Source organism: Typopeltis vanoorti, chromosome 6, assembly GCF_054136105.1.
Source record: "Typopeltis vanoorti isolate ZY-2024b chromosome 6, IOZ_Tvanoo_1.0, whole genome shotgun sequence".
In the NCBI taxonomy this organism is placed as follows: domain Eukaryota; kingdom Metazoa; phylum Arthropoda; class Arachnida; order Uropygi; family Thelyphonidae; genus Typopeltis; species Typopeltis vanoorti.
Genome location: NC_143554.1, coordinates 35,400,103 through 35,417,048, shown reverse-complemented (window position 1 = coordinate 35,417,048; position 16,946 = coordinate 35,400,103). Strand labels below are relative to the sequence as shown.

General features: G+C 39.0%; 1 protein-coding gene across 1 annotated transcript in view; it reads right to left on the bottom strand.

The window, feature by feature from the left end:
- The window catches only part of LOC150105381 (transmembrane and coiled-coil domain-containing protein 4-like), a 298,911-nt gene extending 284,565 nt beyond the window's left edge, over positions 1-14,346 (bottom strand). Inside the window, exon 1 of the mRNA XM_090393942.1 lies at positions 14,091-14,346. Coding sequence (XP_090250068.1) covers positions 14,091-14,346 — 256 coding nt within the window. The remainder of the gene's footprint in view (positions 1-14,090) is intronic.
- Between the last annotated feature and the right edge of the window lie 2,600 nt (positions 14,347-16,946).

Genomic DNA, 16,946 nt, shown 5'->3' with positions numbered 1-16,946 from the left:
ATGTAACTGAGTTCCTTGTGGTATCCTGTCAAACACCTTTGCAAAATCCAGCAGTATCATCTTGTAGCGTTTCCCTTTATCCAATTCAGCTGTCACTCTATTATAAAAAAGTTAGTAGAATATTAAGGCATGAGCACCCCCACCCCTTCAGAAAGATTTGCTGTCCCTCAGAGTATCATATTCTTATCCACTCATTCATTCTTGACCAACTTTTATTATTATGTGACACCTCCAGGCAGTCCAGACTCATCAAGGGATGACACCTACTCTACAGCTCTCTCTCTCTGTCTCTCTCCGCCACTCAATCCACCAACTACAACTACACCTACACCAACGGCATCTACAATCCACCACCACTAGTAATTCCAGAGACAATCACAAACATCCATGCCCACAGCAGGATTCGAACCTGCAGCCTTTTGGCTTGAGAGCGGATATGCTAACCACTCGGCCAACCAAGTCGGCAGTACTTTTACAACCACTTCTGAGATCCTGATTGGTCTATACTTTGCTACCATGCTACCACAGACCAAGATCCTCTATTCAAAGGCATTATTTTTCCCCTACTTCCACTCTCTTGGGACTTTGCCAGAGCTGAGACTTAAATTAAACAGCCTGGCCAAAGGCATAGTCATATATCACATCCAAAACCCACAGTTGTATTTGCATTCAGATTCTTCAATATCTAAGCATCTCCAATTCATCAACCTCTGTTCTCACATCAGTTTCTGTCACCTCTGCCACAACAATATCTTCACTTGAATGATATACCCTTGCAAGATGGTCACTCAAACGCTAAACAATTTAATCTGTCTTTGTTACCTTACTATCTGCACTCATTAATGTTATCCTTCCATAGTCATTCTTCCTCCTACTTGCTTTCTCAACATAAAATCATAAGTAATTTACCTTAACAAAAATTAATTAAATACAACAAGTCCTCTCTTCTTTGGACAGTTAATCAATGATTTTACACACTATTTATTAAAAAAAAAAAAAAAAATCAGCTAACACCTTTTTATTCCCGTATACGGGGAGTAGGCGAGGTCATTTAGCCCTATCTAACTTTTGGAGACTGAGTGGGCAGGTACCAATCAGAGATAGATGGCCCAAGGCTATCACTAATTAAGCGGTACACAGTGAAGAGAGACGGCTCAAATGTGCCGCCATCTTGTGGTCCCTAACCCTAACACAATATATTTAATGTCTGAAATAATGTGGGTTCTACGGTTGATTGTCTTGAGTTTACGGGACGAAAAACCCGAGTTTCTGGGAGGAAAAACCCGCTTGCCCATGCCAAATATCGACTAACTCGGGAACCGGTCGAAAAAAGGCTTAGAAAAATTTCCTCTAGTCGCCGACTAGACTCGAAACCAAGTCTTCCTTCATGCGGCCAAGCGCCGTGGTGTGCAAATGCCACATCCACTGAGCTACACAGGCTATTTATTAGCCTTGGATATTTTTATGCCACTGAATAACAGCAAATATGTTGTTGAATTCTTCACTCCCCTTCCATGTTAAGTGACAAGAAATAACACCACACAAATACTTGTCTATGAGAAGACTGCAGCATGCAGAGTTCAGCATTTTTTTTTTTTTAACAACTATAGTTGCAGTGTCCATTTCATGTAAAACCTTGCTCCAATTATTTTATTCATCTAACTAATGTTCACACTCTACATACACAAAAGCAAAAAAAATGCTTGCAAAGCTAAGCAGATAGTGTCTCCACTTTCCAACCAATAGCATGTGAGTTTGAATCCTACTGTGGTCATAGGATTTTTGTGAGCATCATTTGGAGTGTGAATTTTTGGCAAGGAACATAGGTGTGGGCCTATTTACATCAACATTATGGAGTGTTCATTGAAACTCATAACCATAATGTAGATTTTTACATATTAGCCTTTGGTTGAGAAGCGCTTTTATGTATTTCGCACTACCACGGGAATGGAATCCATGATTTCATTGCATTTTATGGATGTGAACGGGGGGGGGGGGATGAAAAGTAACCCTAAGTCAAGTCACAGCGGCATCTACAACTTACTGGTATTGTACCCAGACTAGGGAAGCCTAAAAGGGTGCAAATGTTATTATTATTATTATAAAATATAGAACCAATATTAAGTAATAATGCATTCTGACCAAAAAAATGATAAAATACAAGACCGCCACATAAAAAACAAACACTAACATTCACTCTTCGTAGAAACACGAGTAGATACAAACGAACCTCGATCCATGACTTCATGTTATGACTATGCATGCCCTCTATCGTGCTTTAATGAATATAGTATATACTTTAAATTTCTTATTCGTTTCTCGAGTTTCGATTTAGCATAAACATAACCCTTAGTGAAGTGTATTAATTATTCGAAGCTTTTGCATGAGGAGGAAAAGTGTGTGTGTGTGTGTGTTGTAGAGTTCAATTAAATCGACACACAAATAGTAGAATCAGAGCCCAATTCCAAAGGAAATTTCAGGAAACGTTACGCGACGTGCGTTTATTATAATTTTAACACAGAATAACACAGTGGTGGAGGTGAGCGGTAGATGCCGTTGATGGAGATGATTCGTAGTTGAGGTTCGGTTTAGTGGTTGAGAGAGTTGTAGGTGTCCTCCCGCGATGAGGCTTCGGACTCCTTGGAGGTGTCACGAATAATAATAATAATAATAATAAACACCACAACTTTGTGCAATTAAAACTGAAGTTTCCGTAGGGGGGAAAAAACTTTCTCAGACCAGATTTTAGCTTGAATGAAGGATTAGAAAGAAATTCCTCTAGTTGGCATTCGGAGTCGAACTTAGAACGGTCTTTCTTCGGGCAGCTTAACGCTATGGATGCAAACTTCACTTGGTTTATTAAAACAACAATAGATATATTCATCACAGTAAATAATACTTTCAATATATACACTTGCTTTTATCCCAAGGATATCACTGTTTGTTACAATTATTTAGGCATGTGAAATTTAGTACTCACGGTCATTAGCTATGGGGAAGTGGGTATTTCTCATTCATACAACCTCAGTAATCTATGGTCTTACAAACCATTTTGGTTTATATGTGAGCTGTTTTCCTTTGACCAACTGTGTAGATTATTTTATATTTAAGACATTTCTTATTACATGTAACACATTAGTTTAGTGTCATGCTAATTTCTAATTACATAAGACCACCTACATAAAAATAATTACATTCTCAGTTACATTTAGCTTTGTACAGTTAATTACTTACTCCATTTCTTTTACCAGTATTTGTAACGGGAGCTATTATTAATAACTGTAGATTTTGTCAAGCCTTTTGATAGACTGCCACACCTCAAGTTAGTAACTAAACTGAACCAGATGGGATTGGATGGTAGATTAGTGAGCTAGATAGGCTAATGGCTCTCCAATAGGTATCAGCAAGTCGTGTCTGATGGAGCAGTATCTCAGAAGAGGAAAGTCATTAGTGATGTGTACAGGGGTATGTTTTTAAGCAATGTTATTTAATTTCAACTATTGTATATTGATGATATTCCTACGGGTTTAACTGGTGATATACAACTGTTTGCAGATGATGCCAAACTGGGAAGAGTGATGAGGAATCAAGCAGATGTGGCCTTACAGTGGTATTTAAAACAGGAGGATTGTATGAGGACAACACTATAGAACTGCCACTTCAATGTTCAGTGTAAGGTCCTGAATTCTGGTAATCAACAATGAGATGCAAAGTATACATTTGGTTGGGAAATTTTGGGATAAGTTCAGAACACAGTTATTAAAGTGGCAGTGGACAAAAATCTGAAATGCAATGGTTACATTGCACAAGTTGTGAAGTTATCACATCAGATTATGGTAACGATCCAGAGAACCTTAAAGTGCAGAAATAAAGAGGTTCTGGTTCCACAATATAAGGCCTTCAACAGGCCTTGTATGAATTACTGTGGTGCACAGATTTGCTTCCTTGGTTTTCATGGTGATGAGAACATATTGAAAAGAGTCCAGAGAAGACTGACTCAGGTGACAACTGATCGTCGGGATGTGGAATATGAAGATGGGTTGAGGGAATGCAATTTGCAAACTCTTATGAAAAGAAAGAAGAGAGAGGAGTATAATTGAGACATTTTGGGTAAAAGGTTGTTACTGTTTAATATCGAAGAAATCTTTCAATGAATAGGGGAGGTCAATAATACAAGAGAGATTCTCTTGAAGTTGTATAAGGAAGGTGTGAGCAGTTCTTTGCAAGGAGAATGGTTGGTGAGTGGAATGCATTGCCTGATATTATGGGTAATGTAAATGGATGTGAGATTTGAAACAGAGAGAAGTCTGATAGGAAAAGAATAACGTCTTTTGAGGATATCATACACTGAAAGATGGACAAACGAGTGGGTGCTAGAAAATATCAGTAGGACTTTAAGTCTCCTTAAGCAGAAGACTTAAAGTTCTGTCCTTATTGACAGAAGAAAGTTGAAGTATTTTAAACACAGTGAAAGGATGGAAGGAGAATTCAGAACAGTAATAGAAGGTAAAGTTCTTGGGGAAAAGCGGAAGCTGTAGACCGTCAGTGAAATGGATGGATGGATGGATGGATGGATGGTGTGTGTCTGGAGTGACTGATCTTCAGAGTTGAAGCCTCGAGAAAAGCATATAACAGGACCACATGGGGAGGAATGGTGTGACACACCACCGAGCATCTGAGTGACCATCCGTATGGTCACTTGGATGGATGGATAGAGAATGGTGAATGAATGGAATGGAGTGCCAGATTCGACTGTGTGCTTTGTTGGTGAATGAGTTCAAAGCAAAATATGACGGGTATTGTATAGGTATTGATTATTAGTGTTGATATAGTTAACCTCCTGCGATGAGTCTACAGGCTCTATGGAGGTGCTCACATGTGATTATTTAATAATAATAATAATAATAATAATAATAATAATAATAATAATAATAATAATAATAATAATAATAATAATAATAATAATATAACAGCGTCCAGATGTATAGTTACCATGAAAAAGGGAAATTATCGTTTACATTAAAGAATAATGTACACTATAAGTCAGCTAAACTGGAATTTTAGATAGTTGACAATATTTGGTAAAGCTAGTGAATTATATCAATTATATCAAGTTTAATACCGAATTCAATCTACAGGTCATCAGGTGAAAATCCTAAACTCTTAATAGAGGAACCTGAAACCTGGATAAAAATAAGCATGAAAATTTATTAACCTATAATTGTCGCAAGAGGTACTAATATTAACACACTAAAATCCGAATCTGGTTTACAGCTCATTTAGAGATATGTTAGAGTTTGGCTTAATAGTAACCATTTATCTTATACTAAGGAAATGATAAATAAAAATATTATACAATCCCGTATAGACCACATTAATATTCGTGTCAGAGATAACAGATTTATATCTGAAACCATTAATGAAAAGTTAGCCGACCAACGCTCTACATCATCACAAATCCTATCATGGAGAAACAAAACTCCATTTCCCTACCCAAGTCAAAGCAGCTTGGAAAATTAATAGGTGAAAGTGAATTAATAAATCAAAAACCTTCATGGCATCTTATAATGCAGTCTGAAAAATGAAGATTATTATTATTTTTTTTATTATACTTAGCTCAAATATTCTTATAAATAGATAGAGTTTTTTTATTGTAAACATAACAATCTTATATACAGGATTAATTTTTTTTCTTTTCTTTTTTTTTTTTTTTTTTTTCAGTCGCGCAGAGAGGTTACATGCTCATACTCTTGTTGAGGTATGTTACATCGAAATATCAGTTATTAGGTGAATTGCATTTTTTTTAATTTAAGCCATTAACAGTTATTTTGACATGATACTGCATAAGAACATAAAATCTGACATGTATGTGGAAGAACATAACAGTTTCTATAGGACAATATTATATATTTACATAAGAGTGACAGCTGATTGATATTCGCACTGTTAAGCACAAAAAAAAATTTCTTCACCCTTTCTTTGGGGGGGGGGGGGGAGGAATGATGTCACTTCTTTGCTGGAAAGTGGACTATGATGCAGTCACGGAATCAACCCTGTTCAGCCAGGAGTTGATTCTGTGGATTCCATTCTTGGTGGAAAAGATCTAAGGTGTTGTTTTGCCTGTGGTGGTGATGCTCGTGTAGGATCCGACTTCTCACCTTTCGTTTGAAGGCTGCAAGGAGTTGGTCGGCTGCCTCTCTCTGTGAAGTTGCTGTGCTGTCTGGTCTTGTATGTCTGAAGTAGAAGATAGATAGGTTACATGCTCATTCTTTATTGAAGTATAATACATAAGAATAACAGTTATTATAAGATAAATTACATTTTTTTCATACCATTAACAGTTATTTTAACATGATACTCTATCCTGTAAGAACATAATAATTGCTATAGGACAATATTACATATTTACATGAATGTAACAGATGATCATTATTCACACTGTTAAGCACAACCAAATAAAAAAAAATCTTCCCCTTTTCTTTGGGAAGGGACAATGGTGTCACTTCTGTGTTAGAAAGTGGACTATGATGCAGTCGCTCTGCTCAGCCAGGAGTTGATTCTGTGGATTCCAGTCTTGGTGGAAAAGATCTAAGGTGTTGCTTTGCCTGTGGCAGTGATGCTTGTGTAGGATCCGACTTCTCACCTTTTGTTTGAAGGCTGCAAGGAGATGGTAAGCACCCTCTCTCTCTCTCTCTCTCTCTCTCTCTCTCTCTCTCTCTCTCTCTCTCTCTCTCTCTCTCTCTCTCTCTCTCTCTCTCTCTCTCTCTCTCTCTCTGTGTGACACTGTTGGGCTGTCTGGTCTTGTATGTCGAAGACAGAAGCTGTATAATACCGCTTTCGCAGTGATGAAGAGGTAGTTGCAGATCGAATGGTTATTTGACTCTGCATGGACGAGATTGAAATACTCCTGTTCTGTATGAAGACTACCAAAGGTTAAGGCCGCCGTTTCCCGAGACAAACGGATTAATAGTGTGTTGACTGGGCATTCTAAGTAGATATGCCGTACTGTTCATAAACTGTTGCAGAACAGACAGTTATCTGAACATCCTGATTAAATTTCGTAATATAGCTGGAGTGGGTAGTACATTGTGCCATATCTTCCACTCAACATCTGTGTGAGGTTTGGTGGCTCTTGTGCGATATAGTAGATCCCAGTGAAATACTGTTTGGTGGGATGATGCAGGATTTTCCAATGAAGCGCTTTGGTTCGACTGTTGTATTAGAGTGCTGTATATTTTGTTTCTGTTGCATGGTGTAAGTTTTTAGCAGAAATATAAGCTACGGATCTTCTGAGTAAGGAGAGTTTAGTCCCTCTTCCATTATGCTAGCAGGCATAGCAGCTTGAAAAGCGGATTTTACAGTGTGTATCTGCTCAGCCTGATCCCAGTATTCCATATTTGTGAGCAATTTTGGAAAGCTCCAGATGAGACTCATTGAAAGAATGTCACCCAAGATCCTCACGCCTTGCCAGCACCATGGAGGAAAGAAAATCTCTTTCTGAGTGATGGGGTTCCTTACCATCGTGTTGTGGAAGATGGGCTCCATAAGGATTTCAGGAAGGGATGCTGTCTTCACTGTGTGCTGGAGGTTTAGCTTCTTCCATCTTCGAAGGGCATCTTTGCAGAAATTCATTAGATTCACTAGCACGTGTGCTGTTGTCATTCTTAAGGTTGTGGAGAAAGAGAGACCTCTAGTAGCAGAAATTAAAATATATTCGGTTGTGCATTTGTGTGTCATTTCCTTTTGTAGGGTAAATGGAGGTCATGTTTTGTCCTCCTTCTTTGAGAGAAGCACATAGCCTGGAGTAGGAAAGCCAGTTTGTTTTGTTCCATATGAATCGATAGATGGTTGAGTGTATTTGTTTGATAAATTGCACTGGTGGCATGAGAATCGTTATTGTATGCCAAAGGACACTGGTAGCTATTTGGTTAACAATTGTTGTTCTTCTTTTTGTAGAGGCAGAGGCTCGTATTACTGCTCACTTTCCTAGTACTTGCTTGAAACGTTTAATTAGTGTTTCCCAGTTCTTATCCACGTAAGAGGACATGTTTCCTACATAAATCCCCAGGTATTTGTTTCCCCTCTGTGGACCAGTGACCGGACATTGGGGAATCGGTTCAGTTTTTCCATTTGCCACATGTGCATTTTATGTGCATTTTGTTTGGTTCCTGAGGCTGCTTGGTATTATTGGTATACTGTTTGTATGATAAAAAGCCAAGTAGCTATTTTTCCGGCGGCGTAAATTAAGTTAAGGGGATAATAAATCCCTCATTATTTTAAAGCCGGATACGAAACTCGGAGATCGAAATCCATCGAAATCTAAAAGTTTCATGACGAAGAACTGTCGGATAGTCCAAGCGTAAGTCAACACCTGGGTAGTACAACACTAGGGCAACTTGGAGCAAAGGTGGAGCAAGATCCATCACTATCTTTAATATTTTCTTATAACGTAAAACGCAGCTCCTAGGAGATGTATTACTGTTTTACATTATGAGGAGAGGTCATTACCCAGACCAGTTTCGACCTTTATTGATTTACGCTTGGACTCGCCGATAGTTTTTCTGCATGAAATTCTTAGATTTCGATCTACGAGTTTCGTATCGGGCTTAAAAATAATGAGGGATTTATTATCCCCTTAACTTAATACTGTTTGTAAGTTATATAAATCCTCTTCTTTGCAGGCTATAATTGTAACATCATCAGCATGTGCTGTCGGGATATGACTTGGTAAGAAAGTTTAGGACGGGATGCCCTAAGCAGCATGCTTACTCTACGCGAAAAGGTCTCAATGGCAATTGTGTAAAGAGGACCGGAAAGTGGAGAGCCTTGTGTAATACCTCTACAGTACTGTATGGTACAGATATAGTGAGTCTGCTGTTTATTTTCATGCAAGAGTGTGCTTTAGCATATAACATCTTAATAAATTGAATGATACCGGTGCCAAAGCCGAAGGCTTTCAAGCAGTTGAATAGGTAGGGGTGTTCAATGCAGTCGAAAGTTTTTTCTTGGTCTGATGTTACAAGACCCATTGTTTCACTGTTGCTGTTGGCTCTGCATATGAGATCCCTTATGAGATGTAAGTTTTCGTGGATCGTCCAGGGATGGGATAGCTCTGATGTCTATCAATTATTTCGTTCAGAGCGGGTTTAAGTTTGTTGGCAATGGCTGTTGATATTATTTTACGGTCGGTGTTTATGATAGAAATGGGTCGGCAGTTTCCTAATATTGTCGCGCCTCGTTTCTTTGGAATAAGCTTAATAGCAGATGTCACATTGAGTGGGAAGCCATTGGTACTGGCTTCGACATATACTCTGTAGAGGATAAGTCCAAGCTGTTCCCGGAAGGACTGGTAATATTCAGTGGTGAGCCCATCTATGCCAGGAGATTTATCTTTAGGTAAGCAGGTGCGGGCAGTTGTTAAATCGTGTAGCATGATGGGGAGTTCTGTTTCATTCCGCATTGCTGTGAGAGTCTTTTCACATCGGAGAGAATTGTATCGGTGGTATCCATTGATGTTGAATTAGTTTGGCATAAATTTTTGTTGTACTGCAAGGTATATAAAAGGATTTCGTCATGGTTTTCAATGATGTTTTCACTATCTGTTATTATAGCAGATATAGTGGTGCACTCTTGTTGGCGTTTTTCCAGTGAGAAGAAATACTTTGTGGGTGCATCTACGAAGTGAATGTGTCTGCGTCGTGCACTTAATAGTCTCCTCTTGCAGAGTGCTCTAAGTGTGAGCGTATGGGGCTTCTATGGACTGGTATTCCCCAGATTCTGGATGATGCAATTTCTATTGTTGTTGCAGATGTTTTTAGGATTAAATGCTTATTCAAAAATTCCTCTGGTGACTCTACTTTTGGGTAAATACCCTGAGTTTGGCCTTAAAGTCACCACCACTCGGAAATGGATTGGGAAGTAAGCATATCTCTGATGAGATTTGCGATATTGTTTTTGGAGGTTCTGAGATATTCTGTGTCCTGTAGTAGGCTGTTATTGTGTGTCCTTTGTGTCCAGGAATGCAAATGCTCAGAAGGACGGAATCATGGTTTGATGCTTGAGATTGATGGTATGTAACTCTCCTTACGAAGGTTATTGTGTGCATGAATGTATAGTATCTATCGAGCAGTACCTTGTATAAGACTTTGGTAGGAGACCTTGTATAAGACCACCTTTGGCCCTCCAGGAGAACCCTTTTTATGTCGGTGCAGGAGTCTGAAGATATCAGTCAGCTCGTAATCATTGGTTACATCGTGGAGAAGCTGGGCTAGCGAGAGTCGATGTTCTTGACATTGTTGTCTGTCCATTGCAATATCCAGAGTGCAATTGAAATCCCCTGCCAGTATGAGGTGGTCATTGACCTTGCTGAAGTAATTTTGGAGGAACTCTAATTTGCAAGCTGTTCGCTTTGTGGTATGTATAAATTAATAATATGTATTTTCTTTACTGTCTGAGTTGTAATGAGTGCATATATTGCACACCCAGGAAAGGTATCTAATTATAAAGATATATAAAATTATTCCTAATTTTAAGGTGCATTTTTATGTATTTCAATGCTGATTCCTGATCCATGAAGTTGTATGGCAGGACAGTGGTGCATGGTATATGGTCGGTTCTTCCAGTGTTGATCTGAAGCTTTGCTGGTGGAATGGAGTTTCCTGCAGCATAACTATTTCTGGCCGGTAGGAAAGGATATGCTGCAGGATGAGTCTGTTTCGTAGTGGTGTGGCAGTGTGTAGAGAGAGAGAGAGAGAGAGAGAGAGAGAGAAGGTTTACTGAGGTGCTCATTATTTGATGGTTTATTATGTTTGGCAGAGTAATCTTCACTTACTTTAGTGATAGTTACGCTGCCGCTGGGGTTTAAGCCCGGTGATCAGTTAGTATATTCTTTTCTTGAGATTGATAGTTTTTCTTCCGATTTTTCCAGCCAGATCGGTTTTAATTCTTTCAGCTGGGTAATAAGGCCACTGATGTCGGTGGTGTAGTCGTATGCTGTCAGCAGTTTTTGTGAAGAGCCTCGAACTTTCTTAAGAAAGCTTTGAAGCTGCGCATTTGTTAATGGTCTTCAGTGTGAGGAAGACCTGCATTTTCAATTTCTTCTTCTTCATCTGAGGACACAAGAAACTCGATCTCTTCATCCTCCTCCTCTAAAGGCTGTTGAGAGGTTTCCAGAATGTTTGGAGGCAGAGATTCTCTGTTGCAGATTCGCTGGTTCGTCTTTGGCTGTTTTTTCGCTTTTGTTTCTTGCTCCTATTCGTTATTTTTATTTTTATCAGAGTTGTCTGTTTCCTATTTCCTTATCTTTAGGATGACTTTCAATCGATGTTGGCCCAACGTCTTCCGAAAGCCGGATTTTGCTAGTGCCACTGACTTCGTCTCCTCGGTAGTTGACTGAAAGTTTTTTCCTTGAGACTTTTGTTGTTGTTGTTTATTAAGAATGCTCTATTTTTTTTTGGGGGGGGGGGTTGGATGCTTGCTGCTTCTGGTTTTCTGATCCGCTAGGGTTGGTAGTATTGTTAGCCGGTTTCTCATCTTTGGGTATATACGAGCATAACTTCCTTCATAACCTTCTTCGTGGTAGTAGAAGCACTGAGCAGCGACAGTAATATAAAAGGTGTAGGGTACTCCATCTATTTCGGTGGTGATTATTTAAGATATGGAGCCGAATGTGTTGTCGCCAAAGTGCATTACCGCCTGTCCTCTAAAACTGTTGATGTGAGTGAATTCAGGATTGGTGGTAGAGCGTTCGAATTTTACCTGTCACTGCGTCGTATTTTGACAGTAATTCGCAAAGCAGTTGGTGGCTTATTTCCGGTAGAACACCATTACTTTCGTGGGAGCTAGCCTGGTTGGCGAGACATTCACATGGCATGCTCCAATGTTTATTCTCTATTCAATTAATGTCTCAAGTCAAGACATTGTTAAAGTACACAGGGCCGCGCCAACCCTATGGTGAAAGGGGGAGTGCACCGCACCCGGGAGGCAACATTGATAGGGGGAATTTTATGTAGCTAATATATAATTTGGATTATACAATGTAGTATTATACAATGTAGCCGATAAAAGTTTGCACCCGGGCGGCAAATACCCTTGGCGTGCCCTTGAAAGTACATGTGTACTGTTCCGGCAACTCTTGAAATGTGAGTTATATTTTTCGGTGGGACATGTTGCTCTACTGCGTCTAGATATTTTTCTAACGGAGTATTTTCGGTTGGTTAGATAGAAACGCTGTTGGTTAGTTGTGCGTTTGTACACGCGGTGGTTGTCGTCCCAGTAGTTTTTAATTCGTTCAGAAGTATTAGATACAATATAGGCATAAGAGAGAGAGAGAGAAAGAGAGAGATTTTTTATTTATTTAACTTGATAAAATATACATTGGAAGATAGGCAACAAAAAGATTATTTACATATTATAAGAATATATATTACAGAGAAAAAAAGGAATACAAATAGAAAGGAAGCAAAGGATACATGAGTGGTAGAGAGGATTTGTCTTTAGTATAAGAGTGAACATTACTGTTCCGTACCACTCTTAGTTATCTTTCAGTTGAAATGTATCGTCGTCGGCAATCCAGAACAGAGTACCAGTTGAATTCCACTTCTCTGTGAATTTCGGAATTTCGCGACAGTTCTTGTTTCTTTGTAATAATCAAGTTCCGGTGAAAGTCTGCTTTGTAGTTTCCGACGTAGGCTACACATTAGGGTTTGTGCCGATTCGGTGATAGATAGGTGATGGTTATTTCTTGTTTGCTTAAGGTAGAAACTGTAGATGATGGTCTTAGCGCGGATGAAGATGGAATTGCATATTCTCTGCCTGTTCTCTTCTGTATGGACTAAATCCCAGCAGTCTTCTTGGCTGTGTGTGTATTCTTACAGGTTCTAGAGGCGGTATTCAGAGCATATGTGATCACTGCTTTGTTTGCAGGACAGAAGAGATATGTGTGTGTGTGTACGTGCCAAGGTACCTGAAACTTCGCAGAAGAGACACAGATCTGATTCTCTAAGTTGAAATTTGTAGAGCTTAGTAGGAGTTGGCAAGATGTTGTGCCATAGCCCCCACTGTGTGTTGGAATCTGCTTTGGCACACTTCGACTTATTTGGAAGATCACACTGAAAACTGAGTGGCATGTGCAGTTTTGTAGATAAGAAGGTTAAGGATGAATATACGAAGGACGATGTTTTTCTCGTGGCACTGACACGAGAAAGTGGTATATTTTCTTGTTGTTGGATGGGAGAATTGAAAGTGAGACTTCAGATCATACAAGATGAAAGGTGGGCTCCCCGCAGTTTCTAGAAGGAATATGGATTCTCTGAGGTGTAGCGATATCTGGGAAGGCTTTTTATAATAGCAGTTTGCATCTGCTGATATTGCTTTTTTGGGTTTTTCAGTGGTAGCCATGTGAATGTTTTTCACTTTAGGGTTTGGGTCAGGAGGTCCCCTGTGATTCTTATTCCTGCCAATGTAGGGAAAAGCAAGGGATGGCCAGTTGCGATACTCGTTATCTTTCTTTTCGAAACTAGTGGTTCTGTAAGCACAGCTGACTCTGTTGATCCTGTCAGTGTGTGATGAAGCTCTGTATTTTTCCACCGCCGTAGAGCATCTCTGTAAATATGAGGTAGTTTAGGAGGTGATGGTGCAGAAGTGGCTATTCGGAGGATTGTGGTAATTGTAAGTCCTCTGGTGGATGATTTGATGATGTAATCGAAGGTGGTTACATGAGTATGAATGGACTGAAGTGTCTTTAGGAGAAAGATGATTTTGAAAGATATAATCTTGTTTTCAAGGGAAACCAAACCTTGACCTCCTTAACTGAGTGGCCTGCAGAGTTCAGAGTATGTTGCCAGTTAGTATTGTTCCAGAGGAAACGTTTGATTGCCTTTTGAATGTGATGATGGAGAAAGTCTTCGGGGGGGGGGGGGAACAGTACTCTGAGGGTATGTCATAGCACATTCGGAGCCATCTGGTTGATTATTAGGACTCTTCCTTTAAGTTAAGACATGGAACGAATGCTGTTCCATTTTCCTAGCACCAGTTTAAATCGGCTGAGTCCACTTCAGCATTATATATTTTGGTGTTGCCAAGGTGTATACCTAAGTATGTTGGTCCTTCATATGACCAGGTACATTCACTCAAAGAATCAAGTTTAGCCTTCCATCTGCCTGACCACAAGCCAGTTGTTTTCATACAGTTTAATTTGACCCCTGAGTCTTGTGCATATAATCTGTGTGCTTCATTGGTTACTGTCATTTCTTTGTCATTATGGATTATTACGGTGACGTCACTAGCATATGCTGATAGGCTTATTTTTAGATATGGTTCTGTTATGCTGGTTTGTTTAGAGATCATGGCATCGTGTACTCTTTTTAAGAAAGATTCTATGGCCAGTGTGTATAATTGTCCAGAGAGAGGACATCCTTGCTTGATCCCTCGAGAGTACGGCAAAGTGCTGGTGAGCCTGTAGTTGATTTTGAACAGAAGAGTGCATCTCTGTGTAGTAATTGCACTGTTTCAATGATGAGAGGACCATAGCCGAATACCTTTAGGACTTCATAAAGGCACTCGTGCTCTACTCTGTCGAAAGCCTTCTCCTGATCAAGGCTGACGAGTGCCAGGTTTTTATTTTAGCTGTTTGCGATGTAGATGAGATCTCTTATCAAATGGAGGTTGCCATGTATTGATCTTCCTGGAACAGAATAAGTTTGACGTAAGCCAATAACTTCAGACAGTGTTGGCTTTGGTAGGTTTGTAATAACTTTTGAAATGATTTTGCAATTTGTATTGATTAATGAGCTAGTTTTGGATATCTGTGTGGTCTCCCTTCTTTATTATTAGCCGTGCTACCGAGGTCGTGACGGATTGTGGAAGCCCATTAATGTAGGCTTCTTGCAGTGTTTTTAGGAGAAGTGGTTCGAGTTGATTCCAGTAGACCTGGAAAAACTCTGTTGCGAGATCATCAAGGCCGGCAGATTTGTTCTTTGGTAAGGATGCATGCAGTTTTCAGTTCATCTAGAGTGATTGGGTTTTCTAAGTGGTTCTGATCTGTTGCAGAGAGCTTAAGTAACTTCTGCCGTTTTAAAAAATAAATCTAACTTCAACTATTTACTCATATCGGTAAATTTAATGAATGACTACAATAATATTAAAGCTGTCAGTGAGCGTAATAACTTGAGTAGCCCACAGGAACGAAATAGACTGTCCCAACACACATAATTTCTTCATTCACTGAATGTTTTATTGTTATTATTATTATTATTCCTGATACCTCCAAGGAGTCCGAAGACTCATCGCGGAAGGATACCTACAACTGTCTCAACCACTACACCGAACCTCTACTACGAATTATCTCCATCTACCGCCTACCTCCACCACCACCACCACACCTAGTATTTTTTGTCTGTAAATTGCGTGTGTTCTGAAGGGCCGATTTGCCTGTATGCGGAATGAAAAACCCGAGTTTCCGGGAGGGAAAACCCTGCTACCTCCGTATGAGATCGGCTAACTCACCTTCGATTGAAATCGTCCAGATAAAGATTCTTCCCGTCGCGACGAGAATCGAACATAGACCTATTGCAATCGAAGGGCGCAATGTACTGTCGTACTTCCAATTGCGCTACGGAGGCGCTTAAATATTTATTCATTAACTATATATAATACAAGTTATAAATGTCTGTATGCTCTGGGGAATGTCTACAAGCTTTCTCGTACTACGGGTTCCACTGAACACAGTTAATGAAACACTGAGCAAGAACACCAGAAATAAGATTTCAGTCTCGGGGATAACTGGGATCAACTCTTATATCTTTTCACATATGACACTGAAATGTATTGTATAGGTATCGAGCTATTTTGTTAACTTATAGGACAGGATTTTGCTCTTACTCATTTTTACACACTTAATTTACTGAATATTATCAGTGTCGTCATATTTCCTCAATTAGATACTTTGGCAGGTGTGTAGGTTAAATAAATCAAGACTCCTACTCTTGTCAATTATTAGAACTCATTTTTATATTCCTATCAGTTAGCCTCATGGAAAATTCCCATGATGAGATCATTGTGATTAAACTGATATCAACAAAGTGTTCATGAGTTAAAGGATATTCAAACAAGATAAACATTTTTGTTTGAACAGTTATCTAGATCAATTAAGTTTCTCTTGTATCATATGCACTTTGTCCTGTTACTTATATAAAGTTCCACCATAAATTTAACACCGGATTGATTCTTCGCATCACTTCCCAACATACTGTTCTTCGAAAATTCATGCATTCATTATCTGAAAACTAGGAAAGCAACACCTGCAATATCGCCCTTATCAAAGGTGAAGAAAAATATCTGATAGAAAGTTATTCTTTTTACTAATGAATAAAGCAACACGACATATAAAAGCAATATTCTCTCTCTCTCTCTCTCTCTCTCTCTCTCTGAAGCGCCTTCGTAGCGCAGTCAGAAGAACGACATGTGCTGTGTGGGTAGAATGAACAGAGTTTGAATAATGTCTAGAAAATTATTATTATTATGAGCCTTATATATATATATATATATATATATATATATATATATATATTCATTTTTAATATAAACTGACTAAAAACCCGAGAAGAATTATAACAAATTGAGATTTATATGAAAAAAAAAGACACTGAAAAAAACATTGAGACGCTCTAAAGCTATACAATTATAAAGTTATAATATTCGACTGTAAATTACAGTTATTATGAACTTGAGCTATAGTCCGTGTTAAAGTTCTATTGTTGTACACTTGTGCGTGTGTGGAACCACGCGATCTCCAGTACTGATAGTAGAGCTGAAAGAGTCAGGCAAATTATAGCTGAGATTATTGTTTTTATGAAGAGGGTCCAAGGTGATTTCTTTTGACTCTGCAATGCGGTGTTCTACCTCATCATGGCAAATGTGTAGGTTTGAAGTTGTCCAATTTACTTCAT